At 46.4% G+C, this 14,683-nt stretch overlaps 4 protein-coding genes across 4 annotated transcripts; all 4 read right to left on the reverse strand.

The window, feature by feature from the left end:
- Nucleotides 1-757: 757 nt before the first annotated feature.
- On the reverse strand, nt 758-2,749 carry LOC128274018 (RNA-binding protein RO60). The gene is made up of 4 exons (XM_053012101.1): nt 2,471-2,749; nt 1,418-2,405; nt 978-1,341; nt 758-905 (listed from the first exon to the last, which is right to left on the reverse strand). Exons 1-4 carry the CDS (start codon nt 2,747-2,749, stop codon nt 758-760), a joined length of 1,779 nt encoding a protein of 592 aa, XP_052868061.1.
- Nucleotides 2,750-3,359: 610 nt separating this feature from the next.
- Nucleotides 3,360-6,771, reverse strand: LOC128271549 (nucleolar complex protein 4 homolog). The gene is made up of 4 exons (XM_053009124.1): nt 6,624-6,771; nt 6,303-6,435; nt 5,045-6,213; nt 3,360-4,970 (listed from the first exon to the last, which is right to left on the reverse strand). The coding sequence occupies exons 1-4, from the start codon at nt 6,759-6,761 to the stop codon at nt 4,851-4,853; spliced, it is 1,560 nt and encodes a 519-aa protein (XP_052865084.1). The 5' UTR covers nt 6,762-6,771; the 3' UTR covers nt 3,360-4,850.
- A 262-nt stretch (nt 6,772-7,033) lies between these two features.
- LOC128269883 (uncharacterized protein C1orf131 homolog) lies at nt 7,034-7,633 on the reverse strand. Its single transcript, XM_053007288.1, has one exon. The coding sequence runs from the start codon at nt 7,631-7,633 to the stop codon at nt 7,034-7,036; it is 600 nt and encodes a 199-aa protein (XP_052863248.1).
- Nucleotides 7,634-7,721: 88 nt separating this feature from the next.
- LOC128271493 (uncharacterized) lies at nt 7,722-11,879 on the reverse strand. The gene is made up of 9 exons (XM_053009055.1): nt 11,749-11,879; nt 11,440-11,600; nt 11,219-11,372; nt 10,888-11,153; nt 10,473-10,815; nt 10,194-10,400; nt 10,008-10,127; nt 9,763-9,942; nt 7,722-9,699 (listed from the first exon to the last, which is right to left on the reverse strand). Exons 1-9 carry the CDS (start codon nt 11,843-11,845, stop codon nt 9,368-9,370), a joined length of 1,860 nt encoding a protein of 619 aa, XP_052865015.1. The 5' UTR covers nt 11,846-11,879; the 3' UTR covers nt 7,722-9,367.
- Nucleotides 11,880-14,683: the final 2,804 nt, after the last annotated feature.

Below are 14,683 nucleotides of genomic sequence, written 5' to 3' on the forward strand. Positions count from 1 at the left end.
TGTACGACGTATACAGAGCAAGACAGCAAATGATCTTCATCTTACAAGATCCATTTCTAGTTTATAATTCTATCCTTACTCTATGTATGAAGTAGTGTGATCAATTTAGATCTACCGGTACACAATAGTTCCTTAAACACCTACACAATGAGAATACGTGAAGCTAAATTACCATTTGGAAACAGAAATAATATTCGAAAATCGATAAAATGAAAAAGGGGTTGAAAAGCTTAAATACACTTTCCAACCTTTAATGGGGGTAAAGCTGTTTATGCCGGAGTGTTGTCGATCAACTGACAGTAGCGTTAACGTTTTGCTTAAACTTTTGTTTACTAATATCGTTCTCTGGTTTCGTTTTACTTTTGTCCATTTGATGGAGGGATCGTTTCACAACTGATAGAGCCATTGTTACATCGATCGATGTTCGTTTTGTTTTTCTTTACGCAAAGATATGCAATCGTTGAATCTTTTCCGGGGTTCGTGTTTTATTTTGTGCAGAGCACAACCCAATCTAGTGTAAAGGCACAGACACTGCTAGCCTTTTATCGAAATGGAAATTTTGAACTCAATCAGTGGTACAGTCTGTTTAGGAGAAAGTTTTAGCAGTTAAATGTACCATTGAACTGTATCATTCAATACGGAACTGTATCCTTCAATACTTATAAGCCGGCCCACCAATTACCATTTACGAATTATCGGTTCATTCGATGCGTTTGTGGAAATATACGAAGTTCAGTACATACCTTCCTCGCTGTGGTTAAAAGAAGAGATTTTTTGCAAATGCTTCAATAACCTTCGCATTGCTGGCATTATAACCAATCAGCTCCAGAATACCTCCAGTTTTCAGCGAATTTTCGTTGAACTCCAGCGAAGGCTTATGGTAGCAAAGTGATACAGCAACGTATCTGTGGAGCAAAGAATATGGGTTTTAAAGTGTTTGAAAACCATTTTCCAACACAATCATCCCTCAACGCTACCTGGTTAGATTGAGGTTCATCGCTTTACGGTACTCTTGCAGCGCTTCCGCTGGGGCTGAACGAAGAGGATTTACGCGAATCAAAGAATCTGTGATGGTGATGAATACATCCACCTCCTGCTTGTTGGTCTGCGCATTCTGAATCGGCATCGTGAGCTTGGCTTTCGTTTTTTGGAGCACCATGCCCTTGCCATGTTCCAGGGCCTGGGACCAGGTCATATCTTGGCGAAACTCAACCGGACGCAATGTTTTCTCGTCCTCAGAAAACGCTACAACGGTCACTTTTTTCTCTCGCTTAAAGATGGAAAACGCCATCAAAATGCTAGCTTCGATGCACTTCACTATGCAACTGCGTAGAACATGCTCTGTAATAGAAAGACCAACCACCGGGTTGCGTTAGTAATCATCACGCCCCAAAAGCGCTACTCCATTGGGACTTACTCTTTAGATGAGCACGGCGAAGGTCGAGAGCGATATAGTATCGTGCACCAGTTTTTGGGTGATGTGAAAGTGAATAATCTACGATCTCGTCGAACATGTTGAAAACGTCGAATGGCGGAATGATGTACGCACCTTTGTTTTCTCGCTGTTGTTTTTCCTTGATTTTGCTCTTGTACCGGCGAAGGTTGCCGAACAACTGCACTATCTCGTGTACTTCAATCGCATTGATCTTCTCCTTCTCAAGAGCCTTACGACGATCGGACAACGCGCTTACATATGCCTTTGTGATGGGGCTTTCCTTGGCTTTCAGCAGCTCGAACTCAACCATCGGCAAGATTGCAGCTAGCAACTCGCGGTAGGTTAGATGGGGAAATAATGTCTCCCACACTTTGGCCGAACGTCTAAACTTCTTCGGTATCAACTCAAACGCGATCGCGCCATGCTGCTTGATGTATTCCACCGTTTCCGCCGCGCTCGGTGCTGAACGTATTTCCCTTAGCTCACGGTAGCGGTTGAGCGCATCCATGATCGGCCCGTTGTCGTTCGCTTTCTTGGGATCTTTCTTCTCTGCGGATCTAGCAGCTACATAGCTCGTCAGCTGACTGGTGCGTTTCATGGCGGCATCAATTACGGCCTGTTTTGCAGGGCAGGCCAGTTTCAGGTGCGTCTTTCGAATAACATCGGCATGACACCATCCCGCAGCACTATTGCTACTAGCAACGATCGCCGCCAGCTCCAGCGCCTCAAACTTGTCATACCAACGCGTAATGGCACCGCGCAGTCCATGACCGAACCCCGCGTATCCCGATTGCGTCGCAAGCCGCGTGTAGTATCCGAGAAACTCAAAGAGCTCGTGCGAACCACTGAGCAATTCCGGTAGCTCCGCGTACACGCTGTGGCGTTCTTCTTCGGTCGGCAGTTCACGGCTACAGTACGCCAACGCGAACAAACATTCGTCTAACCGCCTGACGGTCTGAATTCGGAGTACCTGGAACAAAGCGATCGGCAAGTGTGATCCGACATTACCTTAACGATGATCGAAGAAAAGCTTACCTTTTTGATCAAAGCAAGCACCGGCGGTACCGGGATCGTTGTCACGGGAGCACGCGTTTGCTCTCCCTTCGGTGTTGGTTCGACATTCTTTAATTTTGGCACTTTCTTCGATCGTTTTGACGCACCATTCACGGCGGGTGTTAATGGCTGGGGTTTTACTACCGGGGCAAACACTTTCTTGCCCAACTCTATATCTAAGGGTTCTGTGACATCGAAGAAGAAAGGGACATCGTTTCCGATGTAAAGATAGCGTTGGACGGTGCTCAACACGGAAGCCATCGAGAAACTGTTCGTAACAAGGCAACGCTGGGAAGGCACCGTTTCCAGCACAAATGTTCTGTAAATGCGATAGACTTTTTGGTGAAATGAAAGCACACGAGGATTAAAACACAATTCTGCCGTTCAATGCGGTTCGGTTGAAGGATGAAGTCAACACAAAATTATTTCTCGTTCGCGGTGTTCATTTGGCTTCATTTGGCTTCATTCTGTTCATCGTACTTCGTGGGGATGTCAAACTCCTTGAATGTGCTTTTTTCCGTTCTACTTAACCTAAAAAATCATTTCCACGCAATAAAATGAGTTAAATTAATATGAGAATAGAGAATTGGCGCTTCTAAATTTTGGCCAACTAAGCTCGCACAGAACATGGCTGCTGACACTCTGAGTGATATCATTCACCGTTTGTCGGATCAACACGTACCCGAAAAAGGGCGATCAACAGCATCAAAAGTTGACTTAAATCGGTTGGTTTTTCACTTTTTGATCCGTAGCCGTTCGTTTGATGAATAGGTTAAATTACTTTAAGTTATGTTGGCAAGGTTTAAACGTACCTGAATGATCAGCGCACTGCTGCAAAACAAAAACGCAAATAGTTATTCTAAAGAAAGCAAACCATACTTTATTTCAGGTCATTTTCAATGACTCGCTTATTTCATGTACCGCTATTTTTCTCGTTATAATTTTAGGACAAATAAATCGCGAAGATTCATTGGCGCTGTGTCAGAGGGTCGCAAAGACAATGAAGTGCCGATGGATTCAACGCAATCTGATGGGAATGCAGGGGACACAAAAACGGGAACCTTATCACCAGAGGCAACAAAGATAATGCTACTAAACGCAGCAACTTTGTGCTAAAGTGCGTTTAACTAGTTATTTGTATTTCCTTCTTTGCAGTTATTTGCATGCCCAAGTTCCCATCGTGTGCCCGTCACATCCTCCAGCTTAGCTTCTAACTTCATCCGTGGTTTTTTGCTCCACAGTTACCCAAATTACAACGTACTTCCGTCATCCTTCCGAGCACAATGCGTGCGATCGATCGACCACATTTCTTATCCTTACATCCGTATGAAATGCCGATTACGACTATTGAACTCGATCTGATTCATTTGTTGTATGGATGTTAATGTTTGTTTCCTACTTAATTGTACTCTACCCTTAAACGCGTCTCAAGAATCGTTAATCAAGTGTTGGAAAATAATAGGACACAACCCTTTTGTGTCGTGCGAGACACAAAATTACCTTACAACAAACTAACTAAAAACTACGGTTCCTTCTAATGGTTTATAAAATGCTTTCTGATTCTGTGGGATGTGTTCTTTGTTAAAACAACGACATACAAAATAAGGTAAAACAAAATAACTACAGTTTGTCATCGAAGCCTTGGTTGGTCACGAGATTGTTAGGAACATTCTCCATTCGGAAGCTTGGTTAACAGTCGTATCAATACGCGAATTAAATTTTACCTCAATTATATCACCATGGACCATAGGAAGGACAAATATGTCGAACGATCGCTCTTTTGCAGGTTCGGCGCAACAGGTTAGTACCGCTGATTATACTTCACTGTAAAAAAGGCGCACGGAAGGGTTGTGCTCTATCTGCTGTTGGGCCAATTTTTGTTGTTAGATGAGAATCAAATAGAAAGGAATATATAACTATATAGTATGTGTATATATTGTGTACATATACGTGCTATTGTACTGTATTGTATCGGGATGAAACAACTTCTAAGACCGTCGCAAATAAATAGTGCACAGAGCATCAGGCTGCCTTCACCACTGTTCTTCGTAACCCTACATTTGGCCACCTAGAATTGAGAACCGTTGCTAGCACGAGATGCCAGTACCACTTTGTATTCGAACCGCCGTGGTTTAGCTCGTTTATGCAATGAGAAAGTCTACCTAAGTGCGCTATAGTGTGTGTCCTACGTAATCCGGTATATTAACGACGCAAACCAGGTAGTTCATGGCGTAGTACCAGCTCGAACAGAGTCTCAAGAACTGTTGCGCTTCGTTGCGCACCCACCTAGAAAGAGAACCATACCACTTTCCTTACCACAGTAAAGGGTTGAATGACATCACGAATCACGGAGTCCATCTGGTTAAAACAACTTCCAGTACTGCGACGACAGCTCTCCTCCGCACTGCCCGAACATGCCCGCCGGACGGTCAATACTCAAGGCGTACTGCTTAGTTTTTCTTGCAATTTCTTTATCAAAAATCTACAATTACCCAAGCCCAAGTAACATAAATTATTAGTGAAAAGTGCAAATGGCAGGCATTAGCAAAAACTTACGTCATTCTCGTTGATCTCCAGCACCGACGATAGGTCCCACTCGACGCTCGGAAAAGGGTTTGAGATAAAGCGAGCTGCTACGGCCACTGAGGGTAGTACATGGTTCTGCAAGGCTGCCACCTCCCACAGTGAGCTTTCCAGGGCTTTCGATTTCATCGGGTCACGCTCTTCCGTCACGAACGGATCACTGGAAGCCTCCCCTCCGGTGGGATGGAAAATCAAACGCTTCAGCGCCGGATGGCGCATGATGAGGTTTCCTATGAAGCGCATGATGATCACCACGTCCTGCGGTGGTGCGATCAGAGCCAGGCGCGCTAGCCGTTTGACGAATGCGGCCACCAAACCTTCGGGCAGATGACTAGAGCTGAGAAAGATGTCCGCCAGATAGAAGAGGCGCGCTTTGAACTTTGTGTGGAAAATTTCCGGTTCAAACATCGAGTAGAGCTTCTCGTAGATATTCGGGTACGTGAGATTGTGCTGCTGAATCAGCACGAAAATGCCCTGGAGAGCCAGCATACTAATCGCGCCTCCCACGTCCAGCGAATCCATGAGAAAGTCCGTCAGCAGCACCGGTTTGTCGAGATGCGGAAGCACCTTCTCCAGCAGCACCAGCAGCAACTGCTGGTGGGCCGCTTCACCGTGCGGCCAGTTTATCACGAAGCTCCAAGTCTTGTTTATCTGACGGCGCACGAGCAAGTAATCAAACGCCCCATTTAGTGGGACACATAGCACGTTGTTCGCTTCCTTCAGTGCATCCTTGCCGAACGAGACGGCACCGATCAGGAAGAGAAGATTCTGCATGAACACATCGTTCGGCACACTGTCTCGGGGCACTAGGGAAGGCATTAACTTCCAGCAGAAGTAAATCACATCCAGATAGTAAGAATACTCCTGGAACCGGTTGAACAGGTGCGTGTTTAGTCGCTCGGCCGAGAGCATAGTGATTAGGATTTGCTTTAGTCGGCCGACCGGGAACTGCAGCTCGCCGGAACTCGTCGCTTCTGGTGCGTTGTGCGCTTCGGCGATGAGTAGCTTCATTGCCGTCGTTAGCGCCTGGCATGCTTCTGCTTGCTTATCGTGGTTCAAACCAGCGACGATCAACCCGAAAGTTTCCCGATACTGCGCCAGTAACCACTGTTTATGGTTCGCCAGCGACGGGCTTGCGTTCTCTGTAAAGACGGATGACATCACTCGGACATAGTTCACACGCAACAGATTGCACAGCACTGCCGAAGGTGTGACCGCTAATGTCGCTTACCTAAAGGCACTCCTGCAGGACGTTCAGCAGCGGTGGCCGTCGGGCGCATGTCGTTCCGGCGAAGCAGCTCCGTGAACAAATACTCCATCGTCAAAAGGCATGGCGTTAGCGGAGCATTGCGTGCAAGGCATTCCTGGAGCGGGCCAGAGAAAAACAATCAGAGGCAGTCATGAATACGTAACAGAAAAGAATTTATCGTTTCTCATCATAGCGGTAGCAAAACAGGCACGGATACCAAAACGGCTTGCATGCACAATGAGATGATCTTCTGTTCGCCCAGAACCGGTTCCACTATGGCCAACCAATCGTTCCGAGTCCTACCTTTTGGAATGCTATCAGCTCCAGCAGGGCAGTAGTTGAACGCGTGCATTGCAAAAACTCGGCCGCCTTCTGCTTCAGCAGCTTCGAGCCAGCTTTGCCAGAAGAAAATTGCGTCGAATTGTGGCTAGCGATCGACATCTTCGTTTTCCTGGCACGGCACGCACTACTGTGAAGAAAAAACACATGAACAACTTTGTCTCGCAATGACTCTAGCGCTGGACGCGTTTACACTGCGGGGTTCAGTTCTTCCGAGCGATACCAAACAGCCAAATCGCATTGTCACAACTCCTGAGGACTGCTTTGTAAACAGTAGTTGACAACGGAAAATGAACTCATGTAGAAACGAAATATCGCCAGATTCATTCGGCAGTGGTTTCAATGCATTAAAAAATGTCGTACTTTTTGTATGTTTATTTCCTTTTGCCACCCAATCGCGGTTTAGCTATGCCGTAGTGTTTCATGATGGAACCAGGATTTCGCTCTCGGTCACGCTTCCGCTGCTGGTGCTTCTGGAACGACTGGATAGCTCCAAACGCAGTGTGACCCGCGCGCCTTTTTTCCGCCACATCGTCATCTTTCTCCTGAGCTGCTTTCCGTTCCTCAAGAATCTCGCGATAATTGCGACCCTTATTTTTCGGCGGCTTGGCCCCAAGCTTTATTGCCAGTGCCACACTCGCTTGGTGCTTCTCTTTCGTGTCGAAACCACTGATGCCGAAGTTTATGATGTCCTTTCGTGCCTTTGATAAATCGAACACAGTTGGATCGTCTTTCCGTTTAGGCTTTCTGCGTGGTGCATCCGAGAAAATGTCATCAATATCTTCCTCAGTATCCTCATCTCCAGAGCCATCACCAATCGGGGCACGTTCGGGCGGTCGCGACGTCCTTTTCCGTTGCAGTGCAGCCTTTTTGGGTTCAAACACAGTTACACCGAAAGATGCTTCCGCTTTTTCTTTCAACACCACCGAAGCCTTGGTGCGAATGGGAACAAAAGCGGAAGTTACAGCATCCATTCGTGGGCTAAACGATAATTGGCTTTTTTATTTAACAAAACAATATACTGAGCAGCACGAAACACATTCCGGATGAAATTTCCGGTTTGTTTTGATCCGGATTTTCCGAGGTTTCAGTTGACAGCAATCGATTACCAAGGTTGCTAATGACGAAGATAGCTTTCGCGAGTCGTCAACATAACGCAAGAAAATTTATGATACCGTCCGCTAATGTTCATCATTTAAAAACGATACGCAAATGATAACCCCAACCTGTAAATCTATTTCCTTTTTACGCTAGACTGTTCTGTACTTCTGATAACACTTGTTGCTTGGTTGTGCCAATAGGATCTCTGATATACGAACATAAGAAGAAACATTTTGAGAACCAAATCCAGCGTTCCATCGTGTATCGAAGTTCCTTTTATGATATTTTCCGCCCCTTTATCCAGCTCACGTTTCCGAAACCTCCTATAAAATGACTCAGAGTTGGCGCCTTTTGTTTATAGACTCAATTTAAATCCTAATATGACTATCTGTTTTGCTTTACTGACTTAAGCCAAGATCCCTTCCGTGTTAATATTCGAGCCGTTTATATGATCCGTTACGACAGAGTACAAATACGTGACCTATACTCGGGTGAAGGCTTGACTTCCCCGGAATCTATCATACGTTGCGTTGCGGGTATCTATGCGTTGTGGGAGTGAAACGGCAAAGGAAGATATTACCAAAAGTACGCCGCGCGTTCTAAAGCGTTATAGCTTGGGCAAACTTCCCTTGGCAGTTCAGGCTCCACTCCAGGCATTCGGGGACGGTTTGCCCGGTTAATCTTTTTAGTTTTTCTTGTGACTTACACTCTACACGTAAAATAAACCGTAGATATCAGTATCACATGATAGTATCGTTTTACAAAATTACTGCTTAATCGAGTGTCACACCCCAACATTCTCTCAATCTGATGCTTGCGGTCATTGCCAAACGTGGCATTTGCCAAACGTATCATTACTGTGCAAAATACGTATCAGGGTGTTAAAGAAGGGAATTGTTTAGGCTAATGTATGTTCGAAGATAACGAACCGAAAAGCTAATCCTTACATACATATATTATGATCGATAACTTGCTGAAGCAAAAAATGCATCCAATGGAAAGTAATCAAACTGGCCGATACGGAGGTGGAATAGCGAATAATTGTACAGTCTTTTGAATTTTGATTTTTCATTTTTTGTGCCAATAGCAACGCGTGAGGTTGCGCAATATAACAAAGCACGGTTTAGTTGCAACTGTGCTGTTTCGACCCAGTTCCGGGAACTGTTCTCATGTAACTACGTAAAGATCATGTTTGTTTTCAATCTCTGCTCTTGGTAAACCCGATTCCGCAACCGGTGTCGGAACCGCAAACGAGACCTGCAGAATCTGTTTTTTGTTGCAAACGAAACACAATCTGTTCATCGGGGACACAACATGTGCATTTTCGTTTCGTGTACCCGTCCGGGAAGTTCTACTTTATATTCTTTTCTGAAAATATCAGCAATTTGTGGTATCATTCCGCAGCATTATCAGCAACAACGTTTCGATTATCTAGCTTCCCAGTATCTTTTGGCCTAAATTGCTCATGGAACGTGCTCTACGCGAATTGACTTGATGATTTCTTTTTGTGTTTCTTAGTTCTTCAACCCGTCAGCATTCGGCGAGCTTCGTGAGCAAAGGAAAATGTACAGACCGACCAACACCTACCTTTTCTTTACCGGTCTTCCTTAGGTCATCGATCCGTAACGCAACGAAGAATCGCCGTCCGGCCCTCCACTGGGCGACACATCGTCTACGTCGTGCGCACTGGACCGGCGGAAGTTGAAGCGCGGTACTCTGACCGAGTCCCGCAAACTGTCCACCAGCCGTTGGTGGAACGTTTTATACTCCATGTCGTCGTCCAGCGAACTCGTGTCACCAAAGTTGAAGTCTGCCACCTCCACGATGAACCGGTCACGGTTCTGAATGTAGTACGCCACACCAAACACCACCAGCGTAACGGCGAGCAGACAGAACCCGATCGGTACGATTATTACCGAGAGCTGCGACTTCGGCTGATCTGTGGCGAAAATAAACAGTTTAGAGAACGTGCACACGGGGACAGCGACCGCTCTCGTCTTACTCTCGTAGAACTGGATGCCGACTTGGGTTATGTAGTTGGAAATGCGATTACGCACAAAAAACACGATCGAACCGAGCTTTTTGTCAAAGAAAAACCGATGAAATTTATACCGACAAATGCCATCTATTGCCGGTTCCCATCCGTGATCACACGTTTCGTTGCCTGTCATATTGTGGGCGCCTGTGTGGGGAGAATTGATAAATTATTGTTACATCCGCTCCATTCCATCTCGTTTCGGTGCTCACTTGGCATGAAGTTGACACAAAACTCAAACGGTGGTGAACCACTGCACTGAAACACAAGGTCAACCGGTTGGCCTTGCTTAACCCACTGCTGGCCCGACACGTTGAAACGAGCGATTGGATCTGAAGAAAAAAACACATTGTTTGAGATAAACAATAATGGTGAACAGGCAAAAACTGCGCACTCACTCTGTACGACGACGGTTCGCTGAAAGTGGCCGTACACTTTGGCGGGATCTGGCGGGACCATCGAACTGTTGCCACAAACGAACGGCTGTTTCGCATCATCCAGGAAGAACTTTGTGTTGGATTTCTTTTCTAGCCTTGCCACTTGCAAACTGTCCGTCGATTGCTCGTCTGTAGGCAATTCCTTGGAGCCATCCGGCCGCACAATGTCTACGTAAAAGAGAGGCACAAAGAGGACATGCTCTGAAAGCTGCTTTTTCGAAAACAACAGGAAATACTTACTCTTACTGTCTATCATCCCGAGCAACGCTGGGCTTATGCCTTTTAGTGACAATACGTCTTCCGCGCTCGAGTCCAGCCTAAGCGAAGGATTCGCATCACGCCTACTGCGCTGTCCTCCGGTCGGCAGTGGTTGACCGGAACTGCCTGGAGTTGCTTCCGTTGACGATAATTCTTTGGGTTTCGGAGTCGATGTGGTTGTTGATGTGGAACTTGTACTGGTCGTAGTGGGCGGGGTTGTTGATGTAGTAGTTGTTGTTGTTGGTGGTGTTGTAGATGTTGTTGTCGTTGTTGTGGCTGGCGTGGTGGTGGTGGTGGTCGTGGTTGTGGTTGTTGGGTCGGGAAGCTAAAATCGGTATCAGAAACGATTCGAACGTTCAAAGAGGGTTCGATCAAAGGACGCAGTTTACGGGGTTACCTTCTCAAAGGATGCTACGACCAATGCCTCGATGGTGTATGTTTCGTTCTCCTTCGTGTAGTTTCCCAATGTGGAAAGTTCGCTCGATGTACCGATGTACTGGCAGTTGATGAACCAAAACGTTCGCACGTATGCGGCCTCCTCGAGCGCTACACGGTCCCGTTCCAGAACGCTAACGCTCTGGTTGAGCGGCAAGGTGCTCGCTATGTACGTGCTATTAACGAGCGTGTCGTTCTGCGACAACTGCAGCTCCCCGCTAAGTATACCTACGGTAAAAAGTGGACAAGCTAACGAAATACCGACCAAATTGATGTACGCTCCGTGCACTTACTGGTCAGGTTAAACTTTACAGATCCCTTGGCACAATCTAACGGAACAAACACCCATAGTTTCTTCACCGTTACGGTAGCTTCGTACGTACCGGACGGGACCGAATGAGGGAACGAAATGGTCCAATTAAAACGGGGAACCTGCGAGCTGATGTCCTGCAAAGAGCGAAAAAAGGACCGATTTATTTACCATGATGTAACGCCCAACCCAATCTCTACTTACATCTATCCGGTGCTGCAGCGGTGTGTTGTCGCGCCAATAGACAATGTAATCATCTTTGACCAACGCTCCGTCCGTGTATAGAACGGCGACGATATTTACCGTCGTATTTGGCCCATAGACTACCGACGTTTTCATATCCACTCGGTATTGGGTGGCATTTACTATCAAAACGCGTCGCGACGCAAAAAAAGGAAAGTGTTTACTAAGATAATGAAGCATAGTAGACTCCGATTGACAGCGCTGATTAATTGTGCCGCGGCGAAGGCTACTGCCGAAACATAACAGGCGGCACGGAGCGTAGAGACCTACCTGGTTGCAGTAGAATGGCGAGTATGGACGTAACAATGCTACAAACTAGAGCCTGGCCGGCTCTACCACGCCCGCGGATCGTGCACACGGACCACATATCTCCAATTTTGCCGATTCACCTTGTTGCGCGCAGCACCATGCGATGCCGCCTCTGTCGGAGTCCGAGGTTTGTCGCACTCGGCCAAAGTGCAACGCCAGCAACCGTTGGGTTGCCACCGACCGATTCAGCTGTTCCTCGACGCCTACTGCGACACTTGCGACAGCTTCTAAACTTCTAGCTCTGCGATAACACAGAAACCGTCACCAACACTTTCCTTGGCTGCCGCCGCCGCCGCCTGCCCGTAGAATTCAGTCAGCAATCCGGTTCCCCGGTACACAATGCGTATGACCACTTTTTTCCACGATCCGGTTTTTACAGTTACGAGTTACTTTCTTTCTTCCAAACGATTCGCAATACGGCGGCACTTTTTGAGACGAAAATTCGAGAGTTTTCTGGCGGAACGTTATCGAAAACTTCCCAACTTGATGCGAACAATGCGAAGTTAGTCACGGAGTACGCATCGCACTGACAGAAACGGTTGTTGTTTTTGTGTGCTGCCAGCATCGGTTTGACAGCTCGGCTTAGACATTTTGAATTGGACCGTGAGTCGTTTCCGAAGATGGTACGCGATAATTTATTCATTTGCACTACGCAATGCAAAAAACACCATACCATAAACACATTACCCGCTTCGTGTCCCGTCCTGCTCGTAATCGTTGAGTTGTTGCATCGTTTCATTTGCACAACTACCGGGTGCGAAGTAAGCCGAGCGCGAAAGCAAACACCCACCTCCGTATGTCTTTTTATATATACTTTTTATTCATTAGAAAATAGATTGTTTTGTTTGCAGTTGGTTACACAATTATGATCAATCATTTTTTCACCGTTTACTTTAGTATTCCGCGCCGCCTTGTTGCATTCCGCGCTATCGGTCACGGTGCGCCCACGAAAACTTCCTTCTTTCAGTTACGCGCCTAGTATATTGCGTTAGTGGTTTCTGTTTTCAGTTTTTCTCCATCCGGTCCATCAGAGACCGATAGAGAGATAGAGGGAAAGAGAGACAGAGAGAGGGGGGACATGCAGAAGGCAGAGATGGAAAGTGAAGTGTGTCGTCCAAAACCTATGAAGGTGCTGCCGGATGTTTCAGGGTACAGCTTACTATTCTATCGATTTCTTCTATGATGCCCTCCCGTTTAGACCCACCTTGGTTTCCCCGTTAACGGACAGTGGTTTTTCTAGATATAATAGAGTACATCACACGAGAGCCCCTGCTTGGGAAGCTCAAGAAGGGAAGTATAGGCAGCAGTTCGGCGTTCGGTCGGGACAATGGTTCGGGATTCTAAACGATTCGCTATATTTTACTAGTTAGTCGATGAGGATAACACACACACACATGCACTACACTTTCACGGTCCGAAACACGGTACGAATCGGGATGCTCGTGCTGAACGGGTAAAGGCAGTGGATTCCAGTGGACCGAAGGAAACGGGGCAGGCTTCCTCCAGCTATTTCCAATTCCTTTCGAAAAGCATTCTGTTGACCATTGAGACACATACGATTTACCATTCGTTTAACAATATAAATTCTTTTAATCGTCTGTCACACTAAAATGCCTATTTAGTACATGTTTATGCCGCCGACGGGGTATAGTAGTAGGAGGTGTCCGAAGTTTTGGCCGAAAACGGCTCAAAAAGTGCAGAGAAAAAAACGAAAACGGAAACGGGAAAGGGATGCGAGCACTTCGACAGACCACGAGGAGCTTCAGCCAGACACCTGAGTCCAGAGGCCGGTGGATCTCAAGGAATGTGGATTAATATTGTGACAATTGGCCATTGTTATAAGTCCTCCCGTGCGGGAGAGTACACTGCATTTGCGTGACAACTACAACAAGATAACACACGCATGACACGACCACACCACACAACAAAGAGGAAAATTATTTGCTTGCGGCGTCCGGCGGCGTCAAACCGCGACAATGACGACGTTCAGAGTTTCTATCGTTTCATTACTATGCTATGCTATATTAGAGTGGTATGTATATATTGATTTCTGTTTACCGTGTGTATAGTTAATTGCCTTTACTGTGTGTGTTGTGCCATTTTAACACCGTTTGATGCAGTTGCATCCTGTATTACGAGAACCGTTGCACCCGGTTGGTGCCAGAGCAAAGGATGCAGGATGAACGATCCTGTTGTTTTGAAAAGTTACACTCAACCGATGCAAGGATCGCAGAAAACATTTACACCAGTACACCCGGCCGTCTGCATCGGTTCATTCATTTAAATTATCGACAGTTGTCCTATACCGTACACTTCGCGGATCTATTTCGATGCTCCTCTCTTTTGGCACCCGGATCCTCCACCACCAGCAGTGGAATCCAGACCAACCGACCGTCAGTCCCGTTCGCGTGGACTGCTGCGCGTATCCGAGAGACGGGAGACTGTCTCACGGGTTTACCATTTAGGTTTATGCGCAAGGATAATTGTTTCCTGACAATAGTTTACCTACTGTTAAAAGATAGTTCTGACTACGTGATATATCCTTCTTTTCGACCTCCATTACGTTTGGTTGCTAATCAATTCAACTGCACACTATCAGCCGCCGGCTACGGAAATTAAATCTTACGAGTAAACAGTTGCTCAAACTAAAGTACTCTTAACGGTAGAGCATTGTGCTGCAGCGGTTTTTACACAAGCACGAAAAAAAAAACCTCCTAGAAAAGCAAAAATACGCTTCAAGATAGGTTTCGCTGCGCTGTGTCCTACTCGCAAGGACTCGCAAGCGCCGTATTTCAATAAAGTTGAGCGAAGAAACACGCGAACGCCGTCGGTTCCATCGAAGATAGTTCCGCACGATCGCAATCCTCTCTCAAGTGTGTGTGTGTACGTTTGTATG

This window comes from Anopheles cruzii, chromosome 3, assembly GCF_943734635.1.
Source record: "Anopheles cruzii chromosome 3, idAnoCruzAS_RS32_06, whole genome shotgun sequence".
NCBI classification, from domain to species: domain Eukaryota; kingdom Metazoa; phylum Arthropoda; class Insecta; order Diptera; family Culicidae; genus Anopheles; species Anopheles cruzii.

Coding starts and splice junctions, on each gene's coding strand:
- LOC128274018 (XM_053012101.1), bottom strand. CDS start 2,749: ATGGCTTCCGTGTTGAGCACCGTCCAACGCTATCTTTACATCGGAAAC. Junction 1,342..1,417: donor TCGCCGTGCTCATCTAAAGA/GTAAGTCCCAAT, acceptor TTTCTATTACAG/AGCATGTTCTACGCAGTTGC. Junction 906..977: donor ATGAACCTCAATCTAACCAG/GTAGCGTTGAGG, acceptor TTTGCTCCACAG/ATACGTTGCTGTATCACTTT.
- LOC128271493 (XM_053009055.1), bottom strand. CDS start 11,845: ATGTGGTCCGTGTGCACGATCCGCGGGCGTGGTAGAGCCGGCCAGGCT. Junction 11,601..11,748: donor CGCCATTCTACTGCAACCAG/GTAGGTCTCTAC, acceptor GCGTTTTGATAG/TAAATGCCACCCAATACCGA. Junction 9,700..9,762: donor CGGCATCCAGTTCTACGAGA/GTAAGACGAGAG, acceptor TTTTCGCCACAG/ATCAGCCGAAGTCGCAGCTC.
- LOC128271549 (XM_053009124.1), bottom strand. CDS start 6,761: ATGTCGATCGCTAGCCACAATTCGACGCAATTTTCTTCTGGCAAAGCT. Junction 6,436..6,623: donor AGCTGATAGCATTCCAAAAG/GTAGGACTCGGA, acceptor GGCCCGCTCCAG/GAATGCCTTGCACGCAATGC. Junction 6,214..6,302: donor TCCTGCAGGAGTGCCTTTAG/GTAAGCGACATT, acceptor CCGTCTTTACAG/AGAACGCAAGCCCGTCGCTG.
- LOC128269883 (XM_053007288.1), bottom strand. CDS start 7,633: ATGGATGCTGTAACTTCCGCTTTTGTTCCCATTCGCACCAAGGCTTCG.